General features: G+C 43.7%; 2 protein-coding genes across 3 annotated transcripts in view; both read right to left on the minus strand.

The window, feature by feature from the left end:
• Positions 1-842: 842 nt before the first annotated feature.
• Positions 843-10,492, minus strand: adat1 (adenosine deaminase tRNA specific 1). The gene is made up of 9 exons (XM_085464787.1): positions 10,209-10,492; positions 9,911-9,979; positions 9,773-9,827; positions 9,557-9,687; positions 7,527-8,118; positions 4,497-4,642; positions 3,886-3,985; positions 3,713-3,799; positions 843-2,129 (listed from the first exon to the last, which is right to left on the minus strand). Exons 1-9 carry the CDS (start codon positions 10,390-10,392, stop codon positions 1,997-1,999), a joined length of 1,497 nt encoding a protein of 498 aa, XP_085320913.1. The 5' UTR covers positions 10,393-10,492; the 3' UTR covers positions 843-1,996.
• A 487-nt stretch (positions 10,493-10,979) lies between these two features.
• Positions 10,980-27,475, minus strand: part of wwp2 (WW domain containing E3 ubiquitin protein ligase 2) — a 63,174-nt gene continuing 46,678 nt past the window's right edge. The window contains exons 11-24 of one of the 2 annotated variants that reach the window (XM_085464790.1): positions 26,869-26,923; positions 25,477-25,558; positions 23,771-23,899; positions 22,626-22,704; positions 21,164-21,235; positions 20,776-20,864; positions 18,834-18,993; positions 17,308-17,441; positions 16,065-16,205; positions 15,833-15,953; positions 14,877-14,981; positions 14,704-14,800; positions 14,268-14,340; positions 10,980-12,933 (exon numbers count right to left, since the gene is read on the minus strand). In XM_085464790.1, coding sequence (XP_085320916.1) covers positions 12,834-12,933; positions 14,268-14,340; positions 14,704-14,800; positions 14,877-14,981; positions 15,833-15,953; positions 16,065-16,205; positions 17,308-17,441; positions 18,834-18,993; positions 20,776-20,864; positions 21,164-21,235; positions 22,626-22,704; positions 23,771-23,899; positions 25,477-25,558; positions 26,869-26,923 — 1,437 coding nt within the window. In that variant the 3' untranslated portion in view covers positions 10,980-12,833. The remainder of the gene's footprint in view (positions 12,934-14,267; positions 14,341-14,703; positions 14,801-14,876; positions 14,982-15,832; positions 15,954-16,064; positions 16,206-17,307; positions 17,442-18,833; positions 18,994-20,775; positions 20,865-21,163; positions 21,236-22,625; positions 22,705-23,770; positions 23,900-25,476; positions 25,559-26,868; positions 26,924-27,475) is intronic. The other variant, XM_085464791.1, reaches the window with a different exon arrangement.

Raw genomic sequence — 27,475 nt, forward strand, 5'->3', positions numbered from 1 at the left:
TAGTCTTTGCTGATAACATGAGTTATTCTCTTGAAATCATTTGGAGCATCTCTGGAAGTCGAAGCTCCAACTGGGAAACATCACAGTGGAATAGATTCACACATAGATACACAGAAGTGATCATTAATCTACTGAGTCAGAGTTTATAAATAAATTATCCTAATATTTGTCAAATACTGTGTGCCACATTATCTGTGACAGATATTCATATTCTTCAGGTTCAGTGATATCGAAGTCGGCCGTGGCCATGGACCCTTTAAAGTCTAACTACTGCCAGATACATTTACTGGCTTAATCAGCCACTCACGTGGCAGAAACTGTGCATTTAGGGTCAAGATGACCCGTTGAAGTTTAATCTGGGCATCAGAATGGGTGATTTAAGTGACTGTGGGTGGTTTTCTTCAGGAAATGTTTCCAGCACCTTGTCGAATTAATGCCACACAGAATTAAGGCACCTCTGAAGGCAAAAGGGGTCAAGGTGTGTCTAAAGAAGTGAGCGTTTGCCCCTGGTTCAGTTTAATCGGACCTCATGGGCTGAATCAATACTTCAAATATAAAACTCTGCTTTTTCTGTATTAGTCCAACGCTCACAGACTAAAATTATGAAGCTGTTAAAAGATTCTCTTGAATCTAAAATATGATTGATATTGTTTTCCCTTGGCTTGTAGTGCTTTTATTCATCTGATTATTGAATTGTGCAGTTCTGGAAACATCAGCTTTCTCTCTAATGGAAAAGAACTACAATGAATCCCCTCATGCCAAGGGAAAAAAAATCCAACCGAAAACTTGCATTAACCTCAGGTTTATTTATGCAACTATCCATATATTTAAAAAAAACAATATAAAGAATTTAATTCAATTTTATTAATACAGCACACAAAACACAATGAGGTGCTTTATATTGAAAGGTAAAGACTCTATAATAATACAGAGAAAACACACAGCTTTCTATGAGCAAGCACTTGGTGACAGTGGGAAGGAAAAACTCTCTTTTACCAGGAAGAAACCAGGTGCAGGGAGAGGCAGCCATATGCCACGACCTGTGGTTATTTTTCCCCTGAGCTACAGACGAGCTTGCACTGATGTAATCAGATGTCTGCAGCCCAGTTCTCTGCATCTCTACGATGGATGTGACGAAAACAGCTCAAAATCGCTGAAGAATGAGAATGAGAAAATTGAGGGCATCCTGGACATAAGCCACCATGTGCTGTTTGTCATTAGCAGAGAGGAAATAGCAGGAATCAGCTGAGCCACATCACCAACTGAACTGATCCTCTGTCCCTGCACCGTGGTCCTGAATGAACGACCTAACTGTTTGTGCAGAAATGTGCAGCTTTACCTTTTTCTTCACAACAATGTGTCCTACACAGGCCGAGTTAACAAACTGGTGCGAAAACGTTTTTGCAGGGTTCAAACCACTGCCAGAAAGTAACTGCTGGTCGTTTCCTTACGATGAAATTAGAAAGCTTTTCCCAGAATTTGCCAGTTCAACCTGATAAACCAACTAAAGCAATTCCTTTGATTCCAAATTTTGACATAGTCTGGGACTTCAGGAGTATCTTCATGTTTTTAGTGCAGGACGCATTCAAACTAGGAGTGAGACTGGAGGCTGTGTTTTCCCGTGCAGGTATAAATGGCTGTGCGCTTTTAAGAACACCAGGCAGCTGGAGCCACGACATGCACTGTGAAAATAAGCCATCGTGTGTGCTGCATTACCAACAGTTTCAAACAGCGTGACAGCGCAGAGCGTCCTGCTGAGGCAAACCTGCACTGCAGACCAGCTGAGCCAACACACACACAGGAAGAGAGGAAAAAGACAGCGCAAATTAAAGAAGCCAAGCTTGTCCTTTCATTAAAAGGGTGCCGCAATCCTTTCTGTTCTCTGCAGCATGTTTGAAATCCGAGTTTCACAAGGTCAAACCTTGGGCGACCCTTGACCTCTGAGTTTCTCCTACAACAAAGCTGCTTTGTCATCAAGCCTGTCGAGAGTGAGTTGTCAGTGGAAGAGGAGGAGGTTTCTGTCACTGCGCGGCCACAGAGGGAATGCCTGACTGCGCAGCTGCTGCCAGGCCTGCTGGTACGACTGGGAGGCCTGCTTGTAGTCCCAGTAGGTCTGCAGCTCTGCTTTCCTGGACACATGTAAGAAAAGAAAATCCTCGATGTAAAGCAAGAAGCAAAAATTATTACTCTAAGTTACTTTTAAACCACTACAGAAGTACAAAAAAACCCCATTGGCTGAAACTGTTCGTGCAGATTGCTGCTACAACCTGTTAGCACGTAAAATGAGCTGAAGTTTAAGTTCTGTAATAAAGATTCAAAATACATCATTCAAAGGGAGAAAGTGGATTACTGTGTGTTAGATAGGAGAAACAGATTGTTCAAATATCTGCTGGTTACCGTGGTTACTTGAGCCACTGTAGTAAAGAAGAACATCTTGTAGATAAAGTGATCAGGACTGGCTCTCAAAAGGCAGATTAACGATTGATTTCCCTCAGCTGCAACTTCCTCCTTCGTCTGCCGTTTCTCCTCCTCGGACGTACCTTTGTCATTAAGTCCTGTCATTGTGCTGAGCTGAGTGTTTACAATATGTCTTTTGTGTGTGGGCCGTATCAGGTTTTCTGACAAACACAAGGACCTTTGTCCTCCATTGTTAGTCATCAGAGTTTCATTTTCTCAGATTCATTTTCAGGAGACCTACTGTCATCCTGAAGCCAGTCTTCCACATAAATGTAGCACAGCACACTATGTGACAGGATCTCCAAAAACAAAGACGATGAAAACAAAGTAGCCGTGTGACAGACTTAATATAAGTACACAGCCAGGGATTCAACTGCAAGGACCAATTTTCACAGAAAAAAACCTTACAGATTCCTGTCGAGTGCAACATGAAACCGCAGCAGCCTTGGACAGTCCTTTATTTGGCAACAGCCTGGCATGACTGCACCACGGTGGTGGTTTTATCCATAGTTTAACAGGTAACAAAATGAGAGCAGAACAAAGGCACCAGCCGAGAGAAACAGTACCTCCAGCATGTCCTGGATTGGCCCTTTAATCTCCTCACAGCTGGACACCACATCCTCAGCTCATCTCTAAAGGAGAGCCCGAAACCTGCCGAAGTCCAGCCGCTACCCGGAACTCATGGCCAAAAGTGAGGTAAGGAACAGAACACAGCACCCTTCTCCACCTAACCTGGTGCATGTGAGATCCACATGGCCTTAGATTTGGAGAAGCTGCTAACTCTGAGCTCAGTCACTTCAGACTCGATTACAACTTGCTCCAGTGCAAGCTAAAGGTCACTGCTTGATGAAGCCTTAATACGAAAGCTTAATACAAAAAAAATCAAAAATCACCTGATAACTTCATAAAGTGATCAGTAAACATGAAGCCAATCAGCAGCAGCATAGCACACAAGTCTGAAAAAGTGCACACACAACATTTTAACCCACAGCAGGCTGGAAATCTAAGACTGAGGAATTCAAACCAACCCCACCTGTTTAATACGAGCGTAGCAGTCAGATTGCATAACACGATTTCCAGTAATGAACATTTCACAGTGATGTGAACATTTCCTTAGTGATTGGTGCACGTAGTTTTATGTGAATGAGAGTTGCACAAACTGAGAGAAGCTGCACTGTTCTTCAAATATTGCAGCTCTCGTTGGAGCGTTTTCAAAAGCTGCAGCGAGTTTCTGAAAGAGCCAATTGTTTGTTACCTGAGAGAGTCGGGGAGAGCCGAGGGATCGGTGGCCGACACCAAAGACAAGAAGGAATGAAAAAGCTCTGATTTGCACAGAAGAGACCTGAAATCAGAGAAGCACGCCGGGATGTTTGAGAACACAGCAAACTCACATGGTACTCATGTATGATGACAGTGGATTGGTTCTACCTGGCTTTTGCTGTTCCCAGGGCCTTCTTGGTGACTCCGTGTTTGTAGCCGTTAGCGGTGACATCTAGTGGCTGCTCTGTTACGTTACACCAGCTGATGGCTGAAACACAGGGAGCAAACCTCAGATACACGCCGAGATTGCAGCTCAGTGCTGGAGCAGTTTAAACACAATTAAAACTTTAATTGAAACCGTAAAAACTGCTTCACTGAGTGAATGGGTTAAATGCAGAGAGGAATTTCCCCACGGGGATCAATAAAGTATACATTATTATTATTATTATTAAAAAACTGATACCATTAACAGAAAGAGACAGCTGCAAACTGGACCTAAACTGAGAGAGGCCTGCAGCGAGGCAGACACCCTGAGTCTAGCAGATACTCTTGATCTGAAATCCTTTCTCATCTCATGCTCAGTTCCTCCACTAAAGCAAGTGGAGGAACTAAAGCAATTTCCCGATTGGGTGATCCTCACAAACAGAAGGTCTAAGCTGCAGGTGGGTGTGGCTTCTTTGAGATGACTATATTAGGGATAGTCCATGGTTGATGTCAAGTGTTGACATCTAGTTTTTTGGCACTTACAAATAATTTGCAGAATACGTGGACAGTCCTACCTGCCCCGCAGGGGGAGATGCGGCCCTGGCCGGCCTGGTGCTGGAGCTCAGTTTGGGCTTGGCTGAAAGGAAACTCCAACGTGGCCTGGAGCAGCTCGGGCGGACGTACGGCGAAACCGGCAGGGAGGTCCGATACACAGGCGCACCTGACAGCACAGAAGCACTGCATTTAATTGAGTGTGGTCTGATTTGATGAAGACTATTCACTGCCTAACACCTGCAGTGCTGCAGGTGTTCCACTAAATTCCACAGAATTTAGCAGCTAGAAAATTCCCACATGATTAAAGTGATATCAAAGCAGTTCTTTATTGTTGCATACTGAGGCGTCAAAATCCATTATCTTCATGGGTGAAAGAGTTCATTGTCTGTGTGAATAAGTGATAATCACACAAACTGACAGCTACCTTGATGTAACCACTTAGCCCGATTACAGATGTTAGGCTGTCAGAAGGCAGATAAAGGAACGATATCCTGGTTATACGGCCCAAGGAAGTGGTTTTTAAACCAGCACCAGTTGGTGCCTGTCCAACATGCACACTGCAACAAGAACACTATGCTGTCTTAAGTATTTGCTCGTATTTGCATATGAACTTGAGTGACATCCCATTCTTAATCCATGGGGCTTAATATGATGCTGGCCCACCCTTTGCAACTATACCAGCTTCAACATTTCTGGGAATGTAGGAGTGTGTTAGTGGGAATTTTTGACCAGGAATCCCAAATACAGGAAGGTCTGGAACTGGCTCTGTTTAAAAGCCCTAATCTCTGAATCCCATGAGCATTACCCAGTAGGTAAACACAGCTTAGATGGAGCCAGGGAGGAGACTCACCCAGCTCAAACTGGTACTCAGCCCTCCGGATGCTGATCCTGAAGGTGTGCTTGCCAGGGTGGCTAAGCCCGCTTCCTCTTCAGCCACACCCATTACCAGCAGCTCTCCTCTAAATCTGTGTACTTGGTAACTGACTGGTTTAAATGCAGTAGCTTGGAAAATTAAGCCCCAAGGATCTGTTCATTTTTAAGGTTAAAGTAACATGTAAGAACCCACTGAGTGACGTTCTAATTAAATGCAGATTTTTACCTTTGAGGTTTCACACAAGGTTAAAAAGGAAGTGTCCACTGTTAAAAACGGTTCTTTTGATTCTTAGGGCCAAAAAGACACGGCTCAAAAGTGGTCTTTTACTTTAAAAAATGATCTTTAATCTTACATATCCCGGGATATGGAGACTGAGCACACACAGAAACGCCTGCTCACATCAGCCAGTCTCAAGCAGAAAACAGGAAGCCAGGTTATTTATGTACCTCTCGACATCACATACAGTTTCATTACACACAAAACTTCTTCTATTCAGTTCCTCTTTTCTGTGTCTGATTTATTAATATGCCTGTGCACTAAAACTTCTTGTGCAGCTTGCAATAACTTCCCCTTTCTAAGGTCTGTTGCCAGGGCAACCTGTCTAGACTTAGTCTCACTCTGTCGGTTCCTCATATTCTACAAAAAACATGCAGTTTCTGGTCAGCCTGTAACCTAGTTTTACACTGAAGTCTGGGCCTCTCTTATATAAACCAATAATAATCAGCATAAAAGCATTTAAGATTATATATATATTACCTAACACCACCTTTTAGACTTTTTGAATGCAGGATGTTTTACCAAAGCAATTTAGCAGGAGCGAACTAGAGCCAAAAAAATCTCTTGAATCATACGTATCCAATAAACTTCTCTAAGCTAGTGCTGGTTTTGTTTGATTTTGAGAGAGATTGACCAAATAATGAGCACATCCAGGTGAGACGATGCACTTATCTCTGTTTCGTGTTGACATAAATAATCCCAGAGGAATACAGGGGAAATCCAAATCTGCTCAAAGTTATCAGCTGCAGGACATCAGTGGAATTCTTTGGAAGCTGTAATCTAGCAGGAAAACAACAGAAATCCAGATCCTCTTCAATTTATAATCAAACATGACAAAATGAGTAGAGAAAACCCCAAAAAAAAATTTCCAAATGTGAACTCTTTGATCCAATCTTCTGTAAGGCTCGTCTCCCAGGAGACAAAAGGATGAACAGCTCGTCTCTTCTGCTTAAAACAACAAGGCTTCGCTCACGGTCTCCACTCTAATTCGCTCCAAAGGGGTTCTGTCAGGCTGAGGTTAGGATTCTGTGCAGGCCAGTCAAGTTCTTCCACACCAAACTAGCTCATCCATGTCTCTATGCACCTTGCTTTGTGCACTGGTGCGCAGCCGTGTTGGAGAAGGAAGAGGCCATCCCCAAACAGGAACAGTCTTGGTGTGCTGAGGCATTCAGGGGCCGAGCCCAATTCCTCCAGAACAACTCCACACCAAACTTTACACATGGCACAATTCAGTCAGACAGGTACCGTTGTCCTGGCAACTGCCAAACCCAGACTTGTCTGTCGCATTTACAGACAGGGTAGCATGAACATGCAACATTGTTCTGGAGTCCAGTGGCCTCATGCTTTACAGCACCGATGCTTTGCATTGCACTTGGTGACGTAAGGCTTGGATGCAGCTACTCCACCATAGATACCCACTCCATGAAGCTCTCTGCAAACTGTTCTTGAGCTAATCTGAAGGCCACATGTAGTGACTAGAACACCTGAATTCAATGATTTAGATAGTTGGCAAAATAGCTGAAGAATTAAGTTCACCATTTAGCAGTTTTTTCTCTCAGGAGTTGGTGGAGAGGACGTGTCTTCGTTCATTGAAAGGCAACTGTTTGCAAACAGGTCGTTTTTCTGGCAGAAACCAAACTGAACTGTGAAGTCATTGCACTCATTTCACTTTCATTAATATCTGCTGCATTTAGCTTACTCTAATTGAACCTAACGTTGTTTTACATCAAGGAGGGTCCTTGACATGCTGGTCATGACTGGAACTGTTACATAAACCTTCAATATCTCTATTTGGTGTTTATTATTATCACGAGTTGTGATTACTGGCTCTGTATCTGTTTAGGTGAAGTTTTCACAGCGCATGACTAATAAAAATATAAAGCAGCCGGTTCAGCATTACCTTGTGACCAAAGCTCTCTGCATGACTTCTTGGTCATATGGACACTTTCCCACCACCATGGTGCTGAAGTACAGCGCCTCCTGTAGGTAATGGGACAGCAGTGCACCCTGGAAGCCCAGCACCCCCCAGCGGGCCATCTTGTCGCTGCAGGAGAGGGAGAGAGTTGGCTCTCCTCTGCCGGGCTTTACCCGGAGAACGCCCGGACTGTGATACCCCACCCCAGGCTGCAGAGGGTCAGCTGGGCCACCCGGTACACACTTGGCCCCTGTTCTGTGAATGTCTGAGACCTGATGATGCAGGCCAGTGCCATCAGTTTGAGCCAAGACTGCAGAGCTGCTGGTTTGTGAGGATGTTTCCGATGTTTTGTTAAAGTTCAGCGATCCACGCTGTTCTGTGTCTCCTCTGTCCTCTTCCTTTGTCTCTGCCGTCTCCTCCAGATGAGGCTGCTTAGAGATTCGCTCCTCGCCGGATTCCTCTGCTTTCCTTTTCAGGTCTCCTCCTCCACCAGTCTGTTCATGGCCCTTTACTGATGTGACAGGAGGGCAGGGCTGAGGCTGGCTGTCAGTCATGGGGATGATGGAGGCGTCGCCACCTGGTTTCAGATCGGACAAACAAATGGCATGAGGGCACACTTCTGCATGATTAAAGCCAAGATAGATAAAGGTATGGTTAAAGGTAGAATGCATATGTCTGAAAGACAACAAAAAAGAAAACGCCTGCAAATGCCTCACAGCTAATAACAAATACTACAATGTAAGGCTACGTCCACACTAATGCGTTTTAGTTTGAAAACGCATCATTTTCTCTCCGTTTTGGCCTCCCGTCCACACTGAGACGGCGTTCTCGCTCATGGAAAATGCAGCGTTTTGAAAACACTCTCGAAAACGCGTAATTTGAAAACGGTGCTTTATGTGTCGCAGTGTGGACAGCGAAAACTTTTGACAGCCCTATTAAAGCTTAATATCAGTCCGTACATGCTCCAGAGAGCTTTTCTTCAAATTCTTTAATTCTCACTCGCTTTTGCAACTTTGTACTTATGCGTTACTCGCAGCAACAACTTCACCTCATTGTCAGTCCATTTAAAAAACTCGGTGCTTTCTCAACGTTTCGCCGCAACGTTTTTCCCATTTTCCTCTATAAACCATTGTGCAATACATATTTACTTTTTTCTTCTTACACCAGATTGTACTTTTTTTCGGTTAATACTGTTTATATGTATATAGTGCTGCTGTTTAAAAACTATATATATATTGTGAAGTTTTTGATATATAAAGCTGAAATTTCACAGCAATCATTACAGGTGTCCAAACTTTGGACCATAAAAGTTTCGTGTAAATCAGAGATGATTAAGCAGGTGAGCAACGATGATTTGAGAATTACTTTCTCTCTTTGTTCCCACAGAACTGTGCCGGTCTCAGTTATAGCGCAATGTGCTTTATCACAAATGATCCCTGTTCTCTGCATGAAAAGGCTGGACTGACTTCCTTCACAAACAAGAATAATCATGTCAAGTCCTCAATTATTCATCATCTCATGGAACTAATTTTACCATAAAGAGGTTGGAGAGTTAAACATTAACAATCCTTATCAGAAATGCATCTTTATTATTTATGGGCTAACAATGCCGCTGCTGACTAATATTTAGGTTTACTGCTTAATAAGCGGATGTTAAATGTTATCAGTGGTGAATATTTAACTGTTGCCATATCAACTCTGCATCAAAGCTCAAGAGCTGAAAGACTTTTCAGGCTATTTGTTTGCATCTCTGGCACAAACAGGAGTTATTACATGTTATCATTTATAAAGACCTTCATTACACTCTGCTAGAATGGGTTATGTAATCAAAAAACAGAATAAATCTAAACTGGGTAAGTTACCAAACTACCTCACATTAACTCACAGTAACTACAGCTGATAACCTAGCCACTCTCTGTGTGAGCAACACAGATCTGGTTTGATTTCTTTCCATCTACTTTCTGCTGTGTGTAACTGTATTCGTTATTGTCGCTGTCCTGTGTGCTGACACTCACAGGGAGTGTGGCTGGTAAAAAGGAGGAAGGAAACTCTGGGCCGAAGCTTCCACTTTCCTCGCTCATCTGCTGCACAAAACACAGAGCTGCCCCGACCGCTCACAGCCCCGTGCAGCTCCTGGATCAGGTACCTGCAAATAAAAACGCATACATATACATAAAGCAATCAGCACAGTCAAACAGCCTGCAGTGACACAGGTGGGTTCATACACACACCTGATACATCCCCTCCTGGCAATGACCTCTGCGTGGCTGTCGTTAAGTACATCACCTGAATTAAAAAGGAAAGCAAAATTTGGTTTGCACAATCGACACCTTCAGCGTCTGAGACACAAAACGTCCATCTGCACACACCTGTGGGACTCATGGCGGTCTGTCCAATACATTTGGTCCCAGTTCCCAGAGAAACAACCTCCATAGCAACTGTGATGGAAAAAGAAAAATATCGCATCACTATACCTCACTCATATCAGTGTCTACAGGTCCGCTGAAATATACATTATGGACATAATTTAGAACAATTTAAAGCCTTTTTCCCCATCTTCAGAAAACTTTAAATGTCTTTTTAGCACTGACGTTTGATAGAAATGGGGAAAAAAATGAATGAAACCGGGGTTTCAGAACAGTGGACTGGTCCATCCTGCCGAACAACCTGAATGAGAGTCAGCTCCGCGGGTGATCTGGAGCACAGCGGCCAGCAGGGTCCACTCTCTGCCCGGCTCAGGCTTCCCTCTGCGGGGAAGCTGACTGAAACGCTCGTAGCACAACTTGGCGACTTCATCCGCGCTCACCACATTAAAGCGACGGGGAAGGCGGATGTGAGCACCAGTAGGCATTTCAGATATGATTAAATTCACCGTTAATGTCCCGGTGTCATCCGAACACTACAAAGGTGGCATTTTCATTTAGAACTGCGACTAACTCCGGTGCACTTCCGGCGAATGAGAACGAGAAGTTACTTCCGGTCCCAGCAAAGGAAGAGGTACTTTCACAATAAAAGTCCTCTCTTCAGCACCCTATGTCAAAACATCCACCAACCCTCTTCTGTACGTCACCAAACCACCTCATCCTTACCTCTTGCCTGTGTCCAGTGGGCTGATTAAGTAAACCTCTCCAGCGTACTCACTAAATTTATTGTCTTTCCACCGCTGTAGACATAATCTGTTGTGCCCAGAGCCACAAACTGGACGGCCAATGGGAGACTGAGAGTGAAGATTCACTCAAAGTTTGCGTGCATGGTTACATCCAAACATGCATTTTCAATTATTGTGACCCAGTCGGCCAAACCTCAAACTGCTTCGGGCTGAGCTCTAACTGGGGGGCCCAGGCAGAGTGTAATCCCCCCTACAAAGACAGTGAAATAACATATGTCAACATTCCTCAAGCAGTCTCAGGAAACTTGTCAGTAAAAAGGTGACACCGCTACCCTTGATAATCAGTGTAAAACACCTTTAAAATATTTTTTATTATCTGATTTTTTTAAAACAAAAACCACAAACAAAGCTACAGAGATGGTTCGTTTTTTTAAATTTTCCCTAAACATTTCAATAATATCGTTGATTATTTTTTTAAACACAGTAATGATGGCAATCACGACAGCAATTGTGACATGGTGAATTTTTCTATGCAAAGCATGTTTTTATAAATATTCTATTTTGGGGAATTAATCATAAACCACACATAAAAATACATTTTGAGTAAGGTTATCATTTCATCTTTCTTCAACAGTACAGTATTGTTATTGTGAAGTTCAAATCTGACATCTGGACATTGCTAACCTCCATCATCATTTGAATTTTCCTCTGTAAAGAAGTTATATACACTTTAATGATTGTAAGTCATTATGTAATTTCTGTGCAAAAGTCTCAAGCCGCCCCTCATGGGTGCAAACATATTTACAACTGGAAATACAGTATATAAGGCAAAAACAGTACAATTCTGTACAATTCTAAGGGGCCTGAAAGTCAATATTTGGGATGACCACCTTTACACTTCACCATAGATTGAACTCTGAGGCTGCTTTCATGTCATTTCTTTAAGCACTCTTCAGGAGTAGCTCTCTGAGCTCCTTGAAGGACATTTAAAGCTCCTGTTTGAAAGCCGGCTGCCTTTTTGTTCCGTCCTCTATCAGAATGATCTCACACTGCTTCAATAATATTGAGATCCGAGCTCTGGAGAGGCCACTCCATGACTGATAGTGTTTGCTTGTGTTTGTCAAACTGTGTTATCGTTGATATTTTTCATAAATTCAACAAAAGAAATGGGAACAAATTATGTGTCTTTGCGAAATGCTCCTAGTACCAAAGTGCCTAAAGATACCATTTAAAATGTTTCTTTGCCAAGTTGTCTGGTACTGGTTGAGTTTGGTGCCTTTTTATTCTTGAATGACTCAGAGTTTGGTGTCAAGTAGCTTAACAAACAAAAGAAATGATCAGGTTCAAGTGAAAAAGCCGCCAGTGTCCAAAGAAAAGCTGTGAAAAACCTTCAGAAAGCCTGCAGAACGATTGCTCGAGAGCACTTTAAAAAAGAAAGTCTGATAATAAAGAAACAAAGGGTGGCTCGAATTGTTTGCACGGCACAGTAAACCAATTAATGCTGAACCTACGTCACTCACACTGGATTAAGCATTTTAAAAAGAAAGCCTCACCCAAACATCTTATGACTGAAATCTCATTTATTTGAGTTATATACAGGAGAAATCGACTGAATTTCACAATCAACAGAAAAAATAAAATCGCATCTCATCTCTCTGACCTCTGTAACAGAGGCGCACTAGTTCACGATAACAGCTTCCTCTCACACGCTGCCGTCTCGCTGCTTTAATATGCTTAAAATGTACGTCTCTCTGGTAGATATGTTGTACTGCATTTGCGGGTAGCTGTGCTGTCGCTGTGAGTCGCTGCTGACATTAAAACTATCATGTCGTCTGGTTTTGGTGCGGTTCTAAGCAGTGAGTGAGGAGGTGGGGGAGTGGTCATCCTGTTTAATCCACACACATACACACCATTTATATGCAAATACACAATGGCATTAACATGAGCAACCACACACACACCCACCCACACACACGTAAGCATTCACTCTTCTGTGTTCCTGTGCCTCAAGCCTGATCCCATGATTCAGCTCACTAGCTCACTAACATGATCCTCGCCCAGGGAGGGCTTGTTTAGCTGACAGGTGACTCCTCAGCCCTGTGATGAACAAACAAACGCAAAATAAGACCAATAACAAAAAACTATTCGTCGATTTAAGTGTCGTCCGTCTCTGCCTCCTCGTCTCACTCCTGTCCAAATCCCTCCGTCTCCTCGATGGCGAACAGGAGCTTCTCTCGGAGCTGTTCCAGGCTTCGGTAGGGAGGCAGATCCAGACGATTGAAGCTGAGGAGGAGGAGACAGAGTTACACCTCAGCGTGGATTTACAGATGGAACTTCAGGGTGACATTTATCTATTTTTTTAAACGCTCCCAGGCTGCTCACAGCTCAAACAGAGGAAGTGAAATCCTGATTTTTATTTTCCCCCCCTGTAGTAACCGTTTTAAATCCTACCTGCCCTGCTCAGTGGCTTTAATTCATTTTAGATCATGTGTATTTTTAGCTGAAATTACTTTTGTAGCTGAAATCCTGTCCGAATCCACGTCCTTAAATTTCAACTGTCTTTTTCTTTCTCCTTTAAAACGAGAATTCCCTTCGAAATGTAGCAGAAGCGTTACAGCTAAGATACAAGCGTCTTCTCCTGATACTAATCCAGGAGGTGAAGGTGACAGAGGGGCGGTCCTGAGATGGTAAAACATGCATAAAAAATGTGACTCTTGTCAGGGAGGTTCTGAATACTATGTGACTTTAAAAAAGTGAATTTATCAGGAATAGCTGCTCGTTTCAGACAGACGATGACCTGAGGGACTGCACAGAGACCATCTACAACATGAAGAAGGATTCTAAATTATGCAAAGCTGCTCTAGTAGAGTCCCAGAATAAAAACCTGGAGCTGGAAGTTGAGTGAAATGAGTCCACTTTAAGACGTTTAGTTAAATCTGCTGATCTGTCTATCAGATGTCTTTTTGTACATTCATTTTAGCCTCAGAGCGGCAGCTCTCTGTACTGTGAAAAGACTGTAATCTAAGGAAAGTGATTTAAGTAGAGAGAGGTGAAGAAGAAAGTGCAGGCAGGGTGGAGATGGGTGTCAGGGGTGATTTATGACAGAAGGATAGGTTCATAAGATTCTTGCGAGAGCTGCTATGATGACAAAATAACAGGAGGCCGAGCTGAATATGTTCAGAATTTCATTGGGAGTGAGCTAAGTGGGCGGGATTAGAAACGAGTACATCAGAGGAAAAGCTCAGGCTGAGACAAAGTTAGAGAGACGAGTGCAGAGGATGGATAGTGGATATACTGAAGACAGGATGTGGAAGAGGGAGCTGCCAGGTGGGAGGGAAAGAGGACATGCAGGGACTGATGTGACAGAGGAGGATGTTGGGATAGGGTGATGGAGGCAGGTGATCCGCTGTGAGGTTTGTAAAGCTGTCCTTCTCGTTTGTAACCTTGCTAGTCTTAGGCTATTTTTAAGTTTTTCAGAGGAGCGCTTCAATAAACACCTTGCTTTTTACCCTATAACAGCTTGAACAGGCTCCGCCCCCTCGACCCTAAATAAGATCAGCGGGAGACGATGAATAAATGGATGATTCGGAGAAGCAGAACATGAGGCAGCATCTTACCATGTGTGGCTTCTTGGAAGCCAAGTCTCCTTCCCCACTTTGTCTATGCAGAACTTCTGGGGACCATTACTTCCTGCAGGACACACACACACACAAACAAAACTCAAACCCTGAACAGGAAGCTGAATGCTGCCGACTCGCATAGCAGAAACTCAAACTGAAGATGATTAAGAAAGTGAGTAATTTTATTATATCTTATGAAAATGCTCTGGGATTTCCAGCTCCCAGAGCAGCATGGAAAAGCTTTTGTTTCAGCACTTTGGTTTGGAGCTAAATGTCTGCTCAATTTCCTTACAATTGCTTGAGAATTTCCTGTTAGTGTCTGTAAACATCACAGGTCCCTCCATGCAAAGGCAGAGATCTATTTACAACAGTATTAAAACCAGGAGAATCCTCATAACCAGGACACTCCTGTCCCTGTAAACGCAGTCAGTACCTATGAGCTCGGAGAACCCTCCGACGGGCAGCCGACAGGTTCCCGTTACAAACTGAAGCAGACGGATTCTCTTCTCATTGTCCATCTCTTTCACCACCTGCAGAAAAAACGCTCAGGTCAGCGCTTTCCTAGGAGCATCAGCGTGGTAGGTGTGTGTGTTTACAGGCCCATACCTGCCAGAACCAGTGGATCTGCTTGCTGTTCTTGGTGTAATGTCTGTAGATGGTGTTCTTCTGCCAGTCGGCCAAATCGATCTCCTGCATCCCACAAAGCATCAGCTGCAAAAAGGACAAAGACGGGGGGGTTACTTTAAAATTTGGAGTTTAAACTACTCACATGTGACTTCACTCTGTGTGCTCAGAGACATTTTTGCATGTGGTGGTACAGAACCCTGACGTCCTTTATAAAACTTTACTGATTACAGCCCAAATTCTCACATTTCCTCCTGATAAACGGGGCTCCTGCAGCTCAAGTCGGATGAGATTTCAGACTTTTCAAAAAAAAGAAAAGAAAGAAAAAAAAGTCCAAGCTTACCCCCCACCAGCTTGTTTTGGGGGTTTTTCTCTTGGCTCATGAACTCTTTCCCTTCTGTTCCTCTTTTCTGAGTTCTGTTGTTTTAGGTCTGCTTCCAGAAAAAATGTTTGCATATGAGGTCAGCGAGGGTCTGTGCCTATACAGCTCACTAAAGCTATGATTGGGGAAAACCCAGGAAACTATTCTGATGGTCGTCACACCACGTCTTTACTGATCTCTAAAGAGGTGTCAAAACGGCTCAATAAGGGTGCAGGGAGGTCCATCCCTCAAAGAAAAGTTAATGGTGTAAAAGGTTGAGACATTTACACTCAAATAACTTTATTTGAGTACATGGTGTGAGATTAAACTGCCTCAGGCTTTCACTGAATTCACAAAATATCAGTGTCACACGGATCCTGATCCGTGTGACTTTAAATCCTCAGTGGAACCTTGGGGCGCAAATGAGTGGCATTATGGTGCGATCAGGCAAAACACGAAGCATCGTTTTCACGTGGTGTGATTTTTGCTGGGAGACACACACAAGTAAAACGAGCTGCTAACAGCTGGATTCATGACATTTTAAGCCTAAACACCAATAAATACAAGTCTTCCTCACCTCCAGCTCCTTCTCGTCAAAGTAGCGAAGCCACTCCAGAGGCACCACCTCGTTGAAGCCGTCCAGGAAGGCTTTGGTTTGCTCCTCCACCCCGCGGGTGAACCTCCAGTCTGTCAGCAGGCTGCGTGAACAAAGAGGCTGCTTTTTATGGTTTGCTCTCCACCACAGACCTTGTTTCTCCTACGCTCATCCGTCTTCATCAGCCCAACTGTCCCCATTTCTGCTTACTGACCTGATGTACTCCTCCTTGTTCTCCTCGGTGACCAGCTCGTTCTCCCCGTCGTCCTTCAGCTGGTGAGTGGAAACCTTCCCGAGGATCTCCATGTCCTGTGCAAAATAGAGCTCCACACCGCACTCCTCCAGGTTGTTCTCTCTGAAAACACAGACGCACACATAATGAAACTAAAAACATTAGCACCTCGTCCTCTCTGTGTCGCCTGCAAGACTGACCTAAATCCAGCAGCCTTCTTGGAACAAACTGCGACACCAACTCCTTTATGTGGCAGTTCATACATAAAATATAAAAATATCAGAAATATAAATTTTTTTTTTATGTATTTACTAATACTGTTAATTTAGAGAAGGGGTGTCAAACATAAGGCCCAGAGGCCAAAATTGGCCTGGCAAAAACTGCAATTTGGCCCACTGGATACCTTTAGAAAATGTAAAGGCGGGCATAAATTTTTTACCTGTATTTTCCTGCTGAGAGTCATTATCACTCAAAGTAGCAACAGATAAACATGCTTCTGTTCACCATGTTTAGAAATGTATCTTAATAAAATTGAATAAAAGTGGCTGTGAATCAACAAAAACTTCATGTTTTACAGATACGGGACAGGCTGGGCAGCTGCCAGAACCTTTTCTGTAATTTTACACATTTATCGTGTAGAGAAACTGAGGCGTATTGTTGAAATTGCACTTCCTAATCTTATAACAAGACATCTCAGGGATTAAATTTGTACTGAAACTTCTTTACACTGACAGAGTTTCACTTGTTCAGTCAACTTCAGATCAAAGTGGGCTGTATGTGGCCCTCGATGTAAAATGACCTTGACATCCCTAATTTAGAGTAAAACCTCACATTAGGTGGTGGTCTGATAAATTTTGTAGTCTGTCCAGCTGAGGGCGCTCCTACTCCACTGTTTGTGATCAGCACTGTCAGCAGCACATGTAACAGAGCAGCATCTCAGAGTCTTATCAGCTAAGCTTTTAGCTGGTTTGTCAACTAAAAGTCATTTAACAATTACTTGATATATCAATGTGGTTTGGGAGGCATTTTAAGACTTTCAGACTTCCTGCATCCAGGTTTCTGTTGTTTGGATATAACTGGCTTAGTATGACCTATTCACCTGGACTCCTACTGTTCATTTCTTTTATTAGTTAAAACTAACTAACTCACATGCCAACCTCTACCCTTGTGAGCATAAGGTGGCCAGAGCGCACAGATTCAGAGGAATCATAACTGCATTACTTACTTGACCCACATGATGGAGTTATAAAACTCCGGGTCTATCGACTCCAGGTCTTTGAGAGTGGGTTTCTTGTCCAGCATTCGCTTGTAGAAAGGCAGCGTGAAGCCGGTGTCGATGAACTTTCCATGATACAAAGCCTGCAGGGAGGATTTATTACATTAGAAACCACAATAAGAGACGCCACCTGGTGTTCACCGCTCACATTTCATAAAATGTAATTGGGTTAGGCTGATGATAGCGCAAGTTTGAGTTCCTGGATGTAACAAAGCAGAGACAGAGGGAGGTTATTTTTGGCCTGCTGTAATTCTGCGATATTAGTGTTTTTTTATGGACTCTGGTTGCACATGTTTCAAATTAACGCCCGACAAATTACACATATTTTCATCTCGGACGCGCGCCATGCTGATGATTCACACGGGGGCCGTTTTGAGCTCATTCAAGTGTTAGAAACGCTTTAACAGCCAATCACACTTGCAGAAAAAATGAATGGGCTTTTATTTCTGAAATCACTGCAGCCACAAGAACAACGCAAATCATTAAGACTCAGACGTGGACATAAACATGTGCAGCGACCACAAACGGCTCCAAACCACATCTTAATCTTTCCTTCGTGTGTGTGTGTGTGTTTTCAGAGAGAGCACACTCAGTCAGACGGAGCTGTTTAATGTTAAAAACCCTGTGAGAGTTCAGAGCTACGATGAGCCAAGAACAACACAGACGCTCACTGACTCAGTCACAGACTATCCTGTCCTGCTGACCCACCGCATCTGTGGAAGCAGAGCAGAGGGTGACCGAAGTGAGAGCAAAGCAGGTAAGGAAAAGACACGAGAAATAAAGTCAGAGAGGCTTTGGGAGCTGGGAGTGGGTAGAGACAACGATCTTTGTGAGGAAAGTCAGCAATGTGCAGTTTAGGGCTAAATATAGGCAGCTGCTGCCGGGTGTGGGCTGGGTGCGGCAGTGAAGTCATGGTGTGGGTGAGGGGTGGGGTAGCAGATGGAGGGGAAGGTGGAGGGTGACGGCTTTGGGACCTACAAATTTTTTTGAGTTGACCCCAGAATGCCGTGCATGAATGCTTCAAACTACTTCAAAACGAAACCTGCTCTGAGCGAGAGCTTTCCCGGCTGACAGCCTGTGGAATGACTTTTATGTGACGCACTTTCAGGAAAAATCCAAAATATGTGATATCTGTTCTAAACAGTGAGCAAAACTAGCTAACCAAAGATTAGAAATGCAGTCATCTAATCACAAAGGTTAGTTAAACACACAAAGCCTACATACGTGCGGTGAAATCCATTTTTGCTGCTAAAGTAACAATATTACTAAGATCGCAACACGATAGAGGAATGTCTCAACTACATCACATCTGCATTTTGGCTTTCCCAACGTGAGCGTCGCTTCAGTTTATTAAACTGAGGTTTCACTTTAAACACATCTGGATACAATGTTGCCGTATGTGGCGATCAAGTGAAAAAAAATGGCTCAGATGTAACAAAAGAACTGTGTTTTTGTGCGATTTCAATACAGCTCACCATAGCGATGAAGCGACCGATGAAGCGAAAGTACGTGAGGTGGTCGGGGTTTATGGAGGATGCTGGGTTGATCTGCAGACAGTAGTTGTTCTTGCCAGCATACTCAAACAGGCAGTACATGGGATTCAGGACTTCATGGGACAGCAGGAAGAACCACTCCCTGTGGAAGAGGAGAAGAGGACGTGAATGCACGAGAGGAAGACACAAGGCTGTCATCCTGCAGGGACCTAACAGTAACATACAACACTGAAATTAAACACCTCAAAACTATTATTTTATTTTAAAAACCCCAAAACACATTCTATACTAGCTGTACAGTCAACAGAAGAGCACATGATCACAGGGAGTTTATAAGAAAAGCAGGAAAATGAAAAAGCATTTCTCCCACACGAGAACGAGGTGCTTTTTTTCATTGGCAGCATATAATTACGACATTTATCATCCTAAACTTCCAGCGTCTTCATTTTTCACTCATTTGCTGCTTTTAATCTTCTTGTCAAAAAGACAGGAACCAATTACAAGGTGTTGCCAAGCTCAACTCTAAAATTACTGCCAAACATAAAGTCCACTGGCACGGCTTAATACTGATGTCCTGTAGACACGATGATTTCTTTAAGCTCATCGATGCCTCGTGTAAATCAAATAGAAGACCAAATAAGGTTGGGTTTAATTCTCTTTATTCTGCTGATCCTTAAGATGATGTTCATTTCTGATAATGGATCTCGCTGACCAGTTATTAATCTAAATCAATTCTTTTAACTGAAAAAGAAGATTTTTCTTATGACTCTGAAGTGGTTTAGATGGGAATAGAAAGTACATTTATAGTTATAAACACATCCTACAAGCCAAATCTGACACATGAATTACATGGAGACAAAACATATAACATTTAGGATAAATACAGCCAGGTAGAACTAAATAAAAAGACACAAACAGACTGTGGAAGGATGCACGTTAGAGAGAATGAGGGCCCCCTCCACCAGCTGCAGCACCAGAACCAAGCACTCCCAAGGCCCCTGCCCTCTCCCCTTTGGGAATATTAGGGAGGAGGGTGTATGGACTGACGGACGCAGACACCTCCCAACATCCCGTCCGTGGTTCTACCCTGTGGTAGAACAGCATGATGTCACCTACCATAGGGTAAAACCACTGACGTGACACCGGAGACAGAGACACAATGCAAAACCAAAGAGAACAAAATGAGGAAAAATAACAACATGTACAGAGAGGAAGACCTGAGTGACAGCAGACGCAGCGGGCAGCATGGACACGTGTGATGGACGGATGGAGAGATGGAGGAGGACAGCAATGTTGTGAGAGGGTGAGAGAGAGAGCAACAAGTAACCCAACACTATCACACACGTCTGCACTTCTAGAAGGCAGAAAAGGCAGTTTTATATCAAAATGATGTTGCTGTAACAATTTCAGACAAAAACAACAGATTAAAATCTGCGCCATTGTGTTACTGCATCTACAGGCTGGAAAGACACACATCGGTATCACTGTGTCTAGGTTTAGGCATCATAACGGTGACAACGCTACCACCATCAGGTCAGGATGGAAACTGTAACGATGCCCTATCTTGCAGGAAATTGACCTTAAAAACAAAATTTCTTTCTCACTTTACTTACAAAAAGATTGTAGAGGACAATTTTTAAAATAAAACAATGAAGCTGGGGGAAGAACAATGCAGAAAACAAAGATTTTCAGAGAATCGCAAGTTTTGAAAAGCAGTCATTTAAACACCACTGGTTTTTCCGTTGCTTTTTTACCCAACAGGAAGCTGGTGCAAAGATTGAGAAGCAGCAGGAACAGACGAAATACACCATCACCAACGTTAAAAACCCCTGGATTACATAACAAGCTTAACAAACCCATATAAAATGACAGAATTTGAAGATGTAAAGAGAAGCTGCAGGAAAGAGTTTTAGGCTGCTCTCACCTGGCGATGCCACCGTAGTCCAGCCCCTCCTCCCCTCTCATAATGATGTAGAGCCGGCGACGAAGATCGTATGGCTTCACGTTCATGATCTGATGACAAAGCACGTTATTTAGACGTTGATGGTGTCCAAGAAGTGGCCTCACTTTCAGCCATTCCTAGACTCGCTTCTAAAGTAACTAAATGATTCTCCTGATACAAGAAGCTCTTTCAAATTAAAAGCCCTCAAAAAATTCACCACACAGAAACCCTTTATTCCTTATCACAGTGTTTTTCTATATAACATAAAGCACCAATGCAAAGCAGAGATAAGATGTAGTTATTAAATGTTACCATTATGTAAACTAGAAGAACAAAAAAAAATAACAAGTGTGTTTCATCCGTCTCTGACCTGCTGAAACGAGTCTTCAAACAGCGTCTGTCTGGACACAGAGATCTTCACGTGGCTGGGTAAGGCATTAGACTGCACATTTCAAAAAGAAAAAAAAGAACACCACCATCAAGGCGAGAAGAAAACCTCGGGATATTTCTGTAATCCCAATCCTAATCCCTTTCTACAATTCACATGTGTCAGCATTTAAAACAGGTACAGCGTTTACAGAGCACGTCACTGCTTGATCTGTACCATCTCATTACTGATGTTTCTCTTTTTAGTCTCAGGCTGCTGGGTGTGAAGTATACGGAGGATAAAAAGCGGCAAAAAGTGAAGAACACTATGGCTCACAGACACACATAGTTCAACTTTTAAAGATTTTTAACAAAATGGCAAATACATTTAAAATAAAGCTATGGCATCTTCATCAAATCTTCTTGAGTATGAATCAGAACACTGAGATTAAATGAAGACTGACAGGACAGATGGGAAGAGCTTGATGCTGGAGCATACCAACTAACTCCAGTTCATCCAGGGGGCTTAAATAGAAGCTAGTAATAAGATTTTTCCAGACACCATAAGTATAAACAAACTGGTAACGATGCCTACATATGCAACCTGAGATTTTCTCTTTTTTCGAGACGGTATCTGAAGCTGTCTGTGGATCCATGGATGCCTCCCCCTCTAAGACCTCCCCGTAACCACAATGACATCATGTGGCTTAGCTTAGCTCAGTCTGAGTTCAGTCACAGTGGAAATGTCACTTGACAGATATAAAGCGCTTGCCAATCAGTTTGGTTTGGTTCACATGCCGCTAACATGTGAATGCTCCTAAAGCCGTGTCTACTACAAAATAAAAGCCTCCTGAAAGTCCAACTTTGCGTTAAGAAGACTCGAAGATTTTATATGAGGCTAAAACCAAAAAAATCTTGCCGTTTTTGAAATACTCTCCAATTCTGAACGTGCACTCTGTTCTCCTGTTCAAAGGCTTGCACCAGTAAACAGCTGCGCTTCTATGACGGTAATGACTGAAAGTGGCAGCACTCTAACGCCACAAACTGACATTTTCCCCTTATTATCAGGATCTCACAGGTTTTCTTTCTACAGTATTAGAATGTGCACAAGCAGATGTAGCCTTCAACTCCCAATCAGTCTAAACGGTCTATGCAATAATGCTTGTGATGTGTAAAACGATAGTTTCTCTCTAGTTTGGCCCTATACTGCTGTAGCTCGTGAGGAAAGGTGTGCAGTTTTAATAAAGAAAGTGATGTTTTGTCTTGAGTTTATGTAGAGAGGAAATAACTGCCTGAAAACCAAGTCGTCCAGAAAACTGAAAATATATTTTTTGGCCACACTTTTCCAGTCTTAGAGTGAATTATGCTTTTTTTTCCTTCTCTGGGTGAACAGATCCAGACTGCAATAATCAAGGTGAGCAAAGTGGGGAGTTTTATTGTGGCTACAGACTCTATTTAACACTTACATGGCACAGGAAACGGAACTGGTGGTATTTCCACCTGAAGCTGCGGTCGTAAGCGCCTGGTGAACCGCCCTGCCGTGACCTGCACGCGCACACACACAGACACACACACACAGAAAACAGAGAAAGTTGGTCAATTTTACAAGTTTCAACAGAACTCTAAAGGTCAGCTGACCAACAGAAATTTGGCGTCCTCTTTTGAGGAATACTTAATTTGCATCAGCTCTACAGCCCTCGAGTGTCTGAGTCGCAAAGACAGAGGTGAGCCTGGCCCCGCAGCTGTGTTAGTATAAGCTCCACCAACCCACTGTATGCGCACACGCACACACAGTGGATATCTGCCTTGTCAGCAGCACAGAGGCTGAGAAGCAGAAGTAGAGTTAGACAGATGATTTGGGGGGGAGTGAAGAAGAAGGAGGCCTCTAATGCGTCGGGTCTGTGCTTGCCGAGCTGCCAGGCACATCTCAGTTTGGGTTAGGAAATGGCGACCGCAGCAGCAGAGCGCTGGCCGCGGACGCACACTCCTGCAGGATCCAGTGTAAGAAAACAGTGAAGGAGGCCTCTGTGAAATAGCAGCCTAAAAATACGTGCAAATATCTGCATGAAAAGCAGCTCGCCGATGCACACACACACACACACACGTCTTCAGCACTGACCACACAAGCAAATACACACTTGCATGCAGAAACAGAAAAGCACAAACACCCACACAGATGCCAGCGCAGTCTGCAGTGGATGTGTTGTCGCACATCTGCACATTCTGGGATTTGAGACTGCTTCAAGGCAAAGCAAACACTCACAGGCTGAGGGGAAGAGCAGTGTGTGTGTGTGTGTGTGTGTGTGAGTTTTCTGAGATCCTCTGTGACACTGATTCTCTCTGACTCAAAGAAATATTCAAAACAGGAGAGAAAGGAAAGGTAATGGATAAAAAGGAACAGCAAAGATGATGGGAGTTTAGAAAAAAGATTATTTTCAGGTTTTCACCAAACGAGCGGCTTGTGTGACTTAATATTTTCAATGCAGTTATGTCAGGCCGAGGCAAAAATCACTTAAATATTTTGGAGAAAGTGTCGAATGATCATTTAATTAGGAAGTCTTTGCCTCGGCCTGTGACAGCTTTGGGAGGAAAGGGCTGAGAGAATATTTACCCTGACTCAAACCCAGGTCGAGGGTCTTTAAAGGTGGTGGTGCGCGAGTTGTGGTCCACGAAATATCGGACTCCCTCGGCGGTGTACTTCATCTCCCAGCCCGGGGGCAGGGGGTGCTCCTTGATCATCCTGCAACAGGGGAGAGGGCAGTGAGCGCGGTCCCGGCTCGAGGGGCCCCGTCTCGGGGGATGAAACTGACATACCTTCCCCTGCCAACTCGTGCTAAAACCAGAAAGCCTGCGCCGGTGTGCCACAGTGGAGTTTACCTCCTATGAGCATGGCAATGGTAGGTTTGATTATTCAGGTGGCTTCAAACCACAAGAACGCTTAGAGGACACAGAAGCAGCATGTTTGGCTTTAAGGTGAAAAGCAGTTTTCTTTCCCTGATGCTTTAGTCGCTCTATTTAAACCTACTGTGTTGATCCGAGGTCTAAAACTCTAAACTTTTGTCACGGTCAAGGTTGTGTTTAGGTTAAAGTTTAGCACCCCGTGTTTAAAAAATACAAAGTGTATTTTTTTATTTGTTCAATGCGATATTTGATTGATCTTTTATTTAGTTGTGAAATGGTTTCAACTTTACACAGACACACACACACTTATTAAGGAGTGCAACGATACTGACGGAAAACCTGATCATTTAAAATTAAATACGGATGTATAAATGGTGTCAGCAGTGTGATATTAATCTGAGTAATTGTTCTTTTTGTATGCTTTTGTGTAGTTCTGACTGAGTCTCTCACCAAATCCATGCACTCCAACGCATTATGGCCACTTTTTTTTTTCTTTTCTTACATGCTCTATATTTTTTAATCACAATAAATTTCATAGCAGTCGCCCTGATCTGCCTGTGAATCTGTTTCCTTTCTATCGTGTTCCCGGATGCTAGGCTAACACAGTGGCATCACCACCTCACAGTAAGAGGTGACGATGCTAATACAGCTTTGTAATAGATTCCTGTCTTAAAAAGTGCTACATAAATAAACTTTACTTACTAAGAAGTGCCTGCTTTTAAATCTGTCTGTTGTCCGAGGAATTTGCAGAAATGCAGAGGGGGAACAGCGTTTTTCACTTTTCAAACCAATTTGGATGAAAATTAAGAAGAACAACACAGCTTTTCACCTTTTCGTAAACGTTGTCTTTTTAACGTGTTTTTGCTTTGCTTGGCTAGCCTGAAAATTTGAATCAAAGACTCTATAAAAGGGGAAGGGGAAAATAATCAGTTGGCTGCATGCTAAAAAATGAATAATTTACAAGAAGAAAATCATGCTTTTAGGATTCTAGAAAAGATCTAGAATGGCAACAAAGGTGTATCTAACACACCGAGGAGAGCAACTGAATCTCCAGAAGAAGATGCAAAGAAGGCTCAAACTCTGAAATGTCAGCGGGTCAACTAGTATGGGTGAGACGAGAGGAAAATCAGGAAAGTGAGCGAGATGACCAACAGCGCATCAGACCTGTGTCCAACATAATGTGAGGTAAAGCTGCTTTTTTTTAACTTATGTCAGGCTGTGAAATAAATGTTCCTCTCGGGGATAATACTCTACTCGTGTTTATATCATAATGTAGATGAGTCACTGTGTTGTCATACTAAACTGTGCATGACTACCACGTCTTGAGTATGAGCAAACACCCAAAGCGGCACGCCACCTAACAAGCAGGCCAACACATGCACGCACACAGAGATATTTTCCAGCTCGCTGTCTCACCCTTGGGTCCGAGGATCATCCCACTGCGTCGTCCGTGTGTTGTGGTTGACGAAATACACCCTGCCATTGTCCTGACGCTTCTCTGTGGAGACAAATGGGGCAGAAGGAGCATGCTCAGTGGGCTCAGAGGTTCTTGGAAAACTCCACACTCGACGGGATCAGAGGGATCACCTGACCGAGAGGAGAAGAAGAAAAAAATCTCGCCGCTATGAGAGAAAAGCAGCGAGTCTTTGTGGCATTTCGCTGTGGGGTGATCCAAATACCTCACCGGGGTAAAGCAAAATATGTGTGTGTGTGTGTGTGTGTCAGAGTGACCACAGACATACAGCAGAGAGTGTACACTGGTGCCCCATCCTCCTCCTCCCGCCGCTGGTCTGACATCTTTTTCTCATTAACAGGAGTGTGTGGAGGGTTCAGAAACAGTAGTGCTCGCATTGCAACTCCTACTCACTCCACCCCCCACTTTACTATAACCACCCCACTTGCCACTTTCCCTTCTTTTCTCCTCCATCTCCCATCTTTCTCTTTTTCAAATCGGAGCAACCGCAGATGAGAAAAAAAAAAAAAAAAAAAAGCGCACCCGAGAAGCAAATCAGAGCCAGCGATGTAATTGAGGTTTTGAGGTACCGCAACATGTTGAAAAGGCATCACGGGCAGAAAGCTGGGGGTTTTTATTTTTTATTTTTGGAGAGAACACGGCTGTGATGAAGTCTGTGAAAATGTTGGCGGACCGGGAGCCGCCAGCAGCGTTCGTTTATGAATGAATGTGCGGGGGACAATTCGCCGTGGCTCCGGTTACATTGCTCTTTTGGGGCAGCGGTGGATGATGAAGAGCCCCATCAATAACGCAGCCCTCTGTAATTTGTGGATTTCAGAGCAAAAGGAAAGCGTACAGTGATAAATGAGTAGAGCGCTGAAAAGAAACCATGAGACACTTTATCCAGCTTTTCTACACGGGAATGAAAATCACCATCAGTGGAGGGATTTATCAATCAATTAACAGTTGGCTGGCTCACATGTCAGTGATTCAGGACAAATGTAATAGCCACAGAACCAGAAGAAAGGTTTGAAATCTCCAAAAATGTGCTTTGAGATCTGTAAAAGGGAGGGAAAATTTCACCGTGCAGCAACTGTTTTCCAACACCTCCACCTAACAGCTGCACGCACATAAGGAAAGCGCATTTTGAACCATTAAATCGAAGGTTCACGTCAGGTAGTTTGAGTGTCGCCAAACCTACCTGCAGGACCGGTGAGGGAGGCAGAATCACTCTTTTTAAACAGGCTGTAAATCTAGCACACCTGGAGACGATTTTAGAATATTCTCGTCTTTGCCTGGAGTTTGTTAACAGTCGCAGAAGTGTGTGCATGTGTGCGTGCGTTAGATGAACTCACCCCATCCAGGAGGCAGCGGGCCCAGAGGGTCATTTTCCACCGGAGCACCGGATGGCTGAGGGGGGGGGGAACACAGAGAGAAAACAAATCCGGTTAGGACACCTTTAAGTGTCTCCTCTCATAGCTTGCTTTTGCTCCGGTTTTCTCTCGGTCCTCGTCGCCACCATCGCAAAAAAGTTGTGGAAAACAAAAACACACAACATGTTGTGAATAAACCAATCAGAGCTCAGGTGGGTGAAGAAAAACTGAGAAAAACTCATACAGGTGCTCCTAACTGTCGCGACCAAGTCTCTGCTCGACCTCCCTCCCTCAGCGATATCTGTGGCTAAGTGAGGGTGTATGTGTGGGTTATGGGGAGAAAAGGTGGATGAGGACGGGGTAGTGGGGTAGCTCCTCTCTGCCTCAGCACTGAGGGGCGACTGAGAGAGCTGGCCGGCCGGCGGCTCGTATGCCTTCCAAAAACTACACGCTCGGTAGGAGGATAAAACAACAACGCTGTTCCAATGAGCTCACTGGCTGGATGCAAGCCCCACCCCCCCACCAGCTTCCCGCTCACCTCCTCCCTACCCCACCCAGAGGTCCTCCTCCTCCACCACCGCCTCCTTTC

This window comes from Copadichromis virginalis, linkage group LG7 (assembly GCF_057382275.1).
Source record: "Copadichromis virginalis isolate Kocher_CV1m ecotype Utaka linkage group LG7, C_Virginalis_male_GT1.1, whole genome shotgun sequence".
NCBI lineage: Eukaryota > Metazoa > Chordata > Actinopteri > Cichliformes > Cichlidae > Copadichromis > Copadichromis virginalis.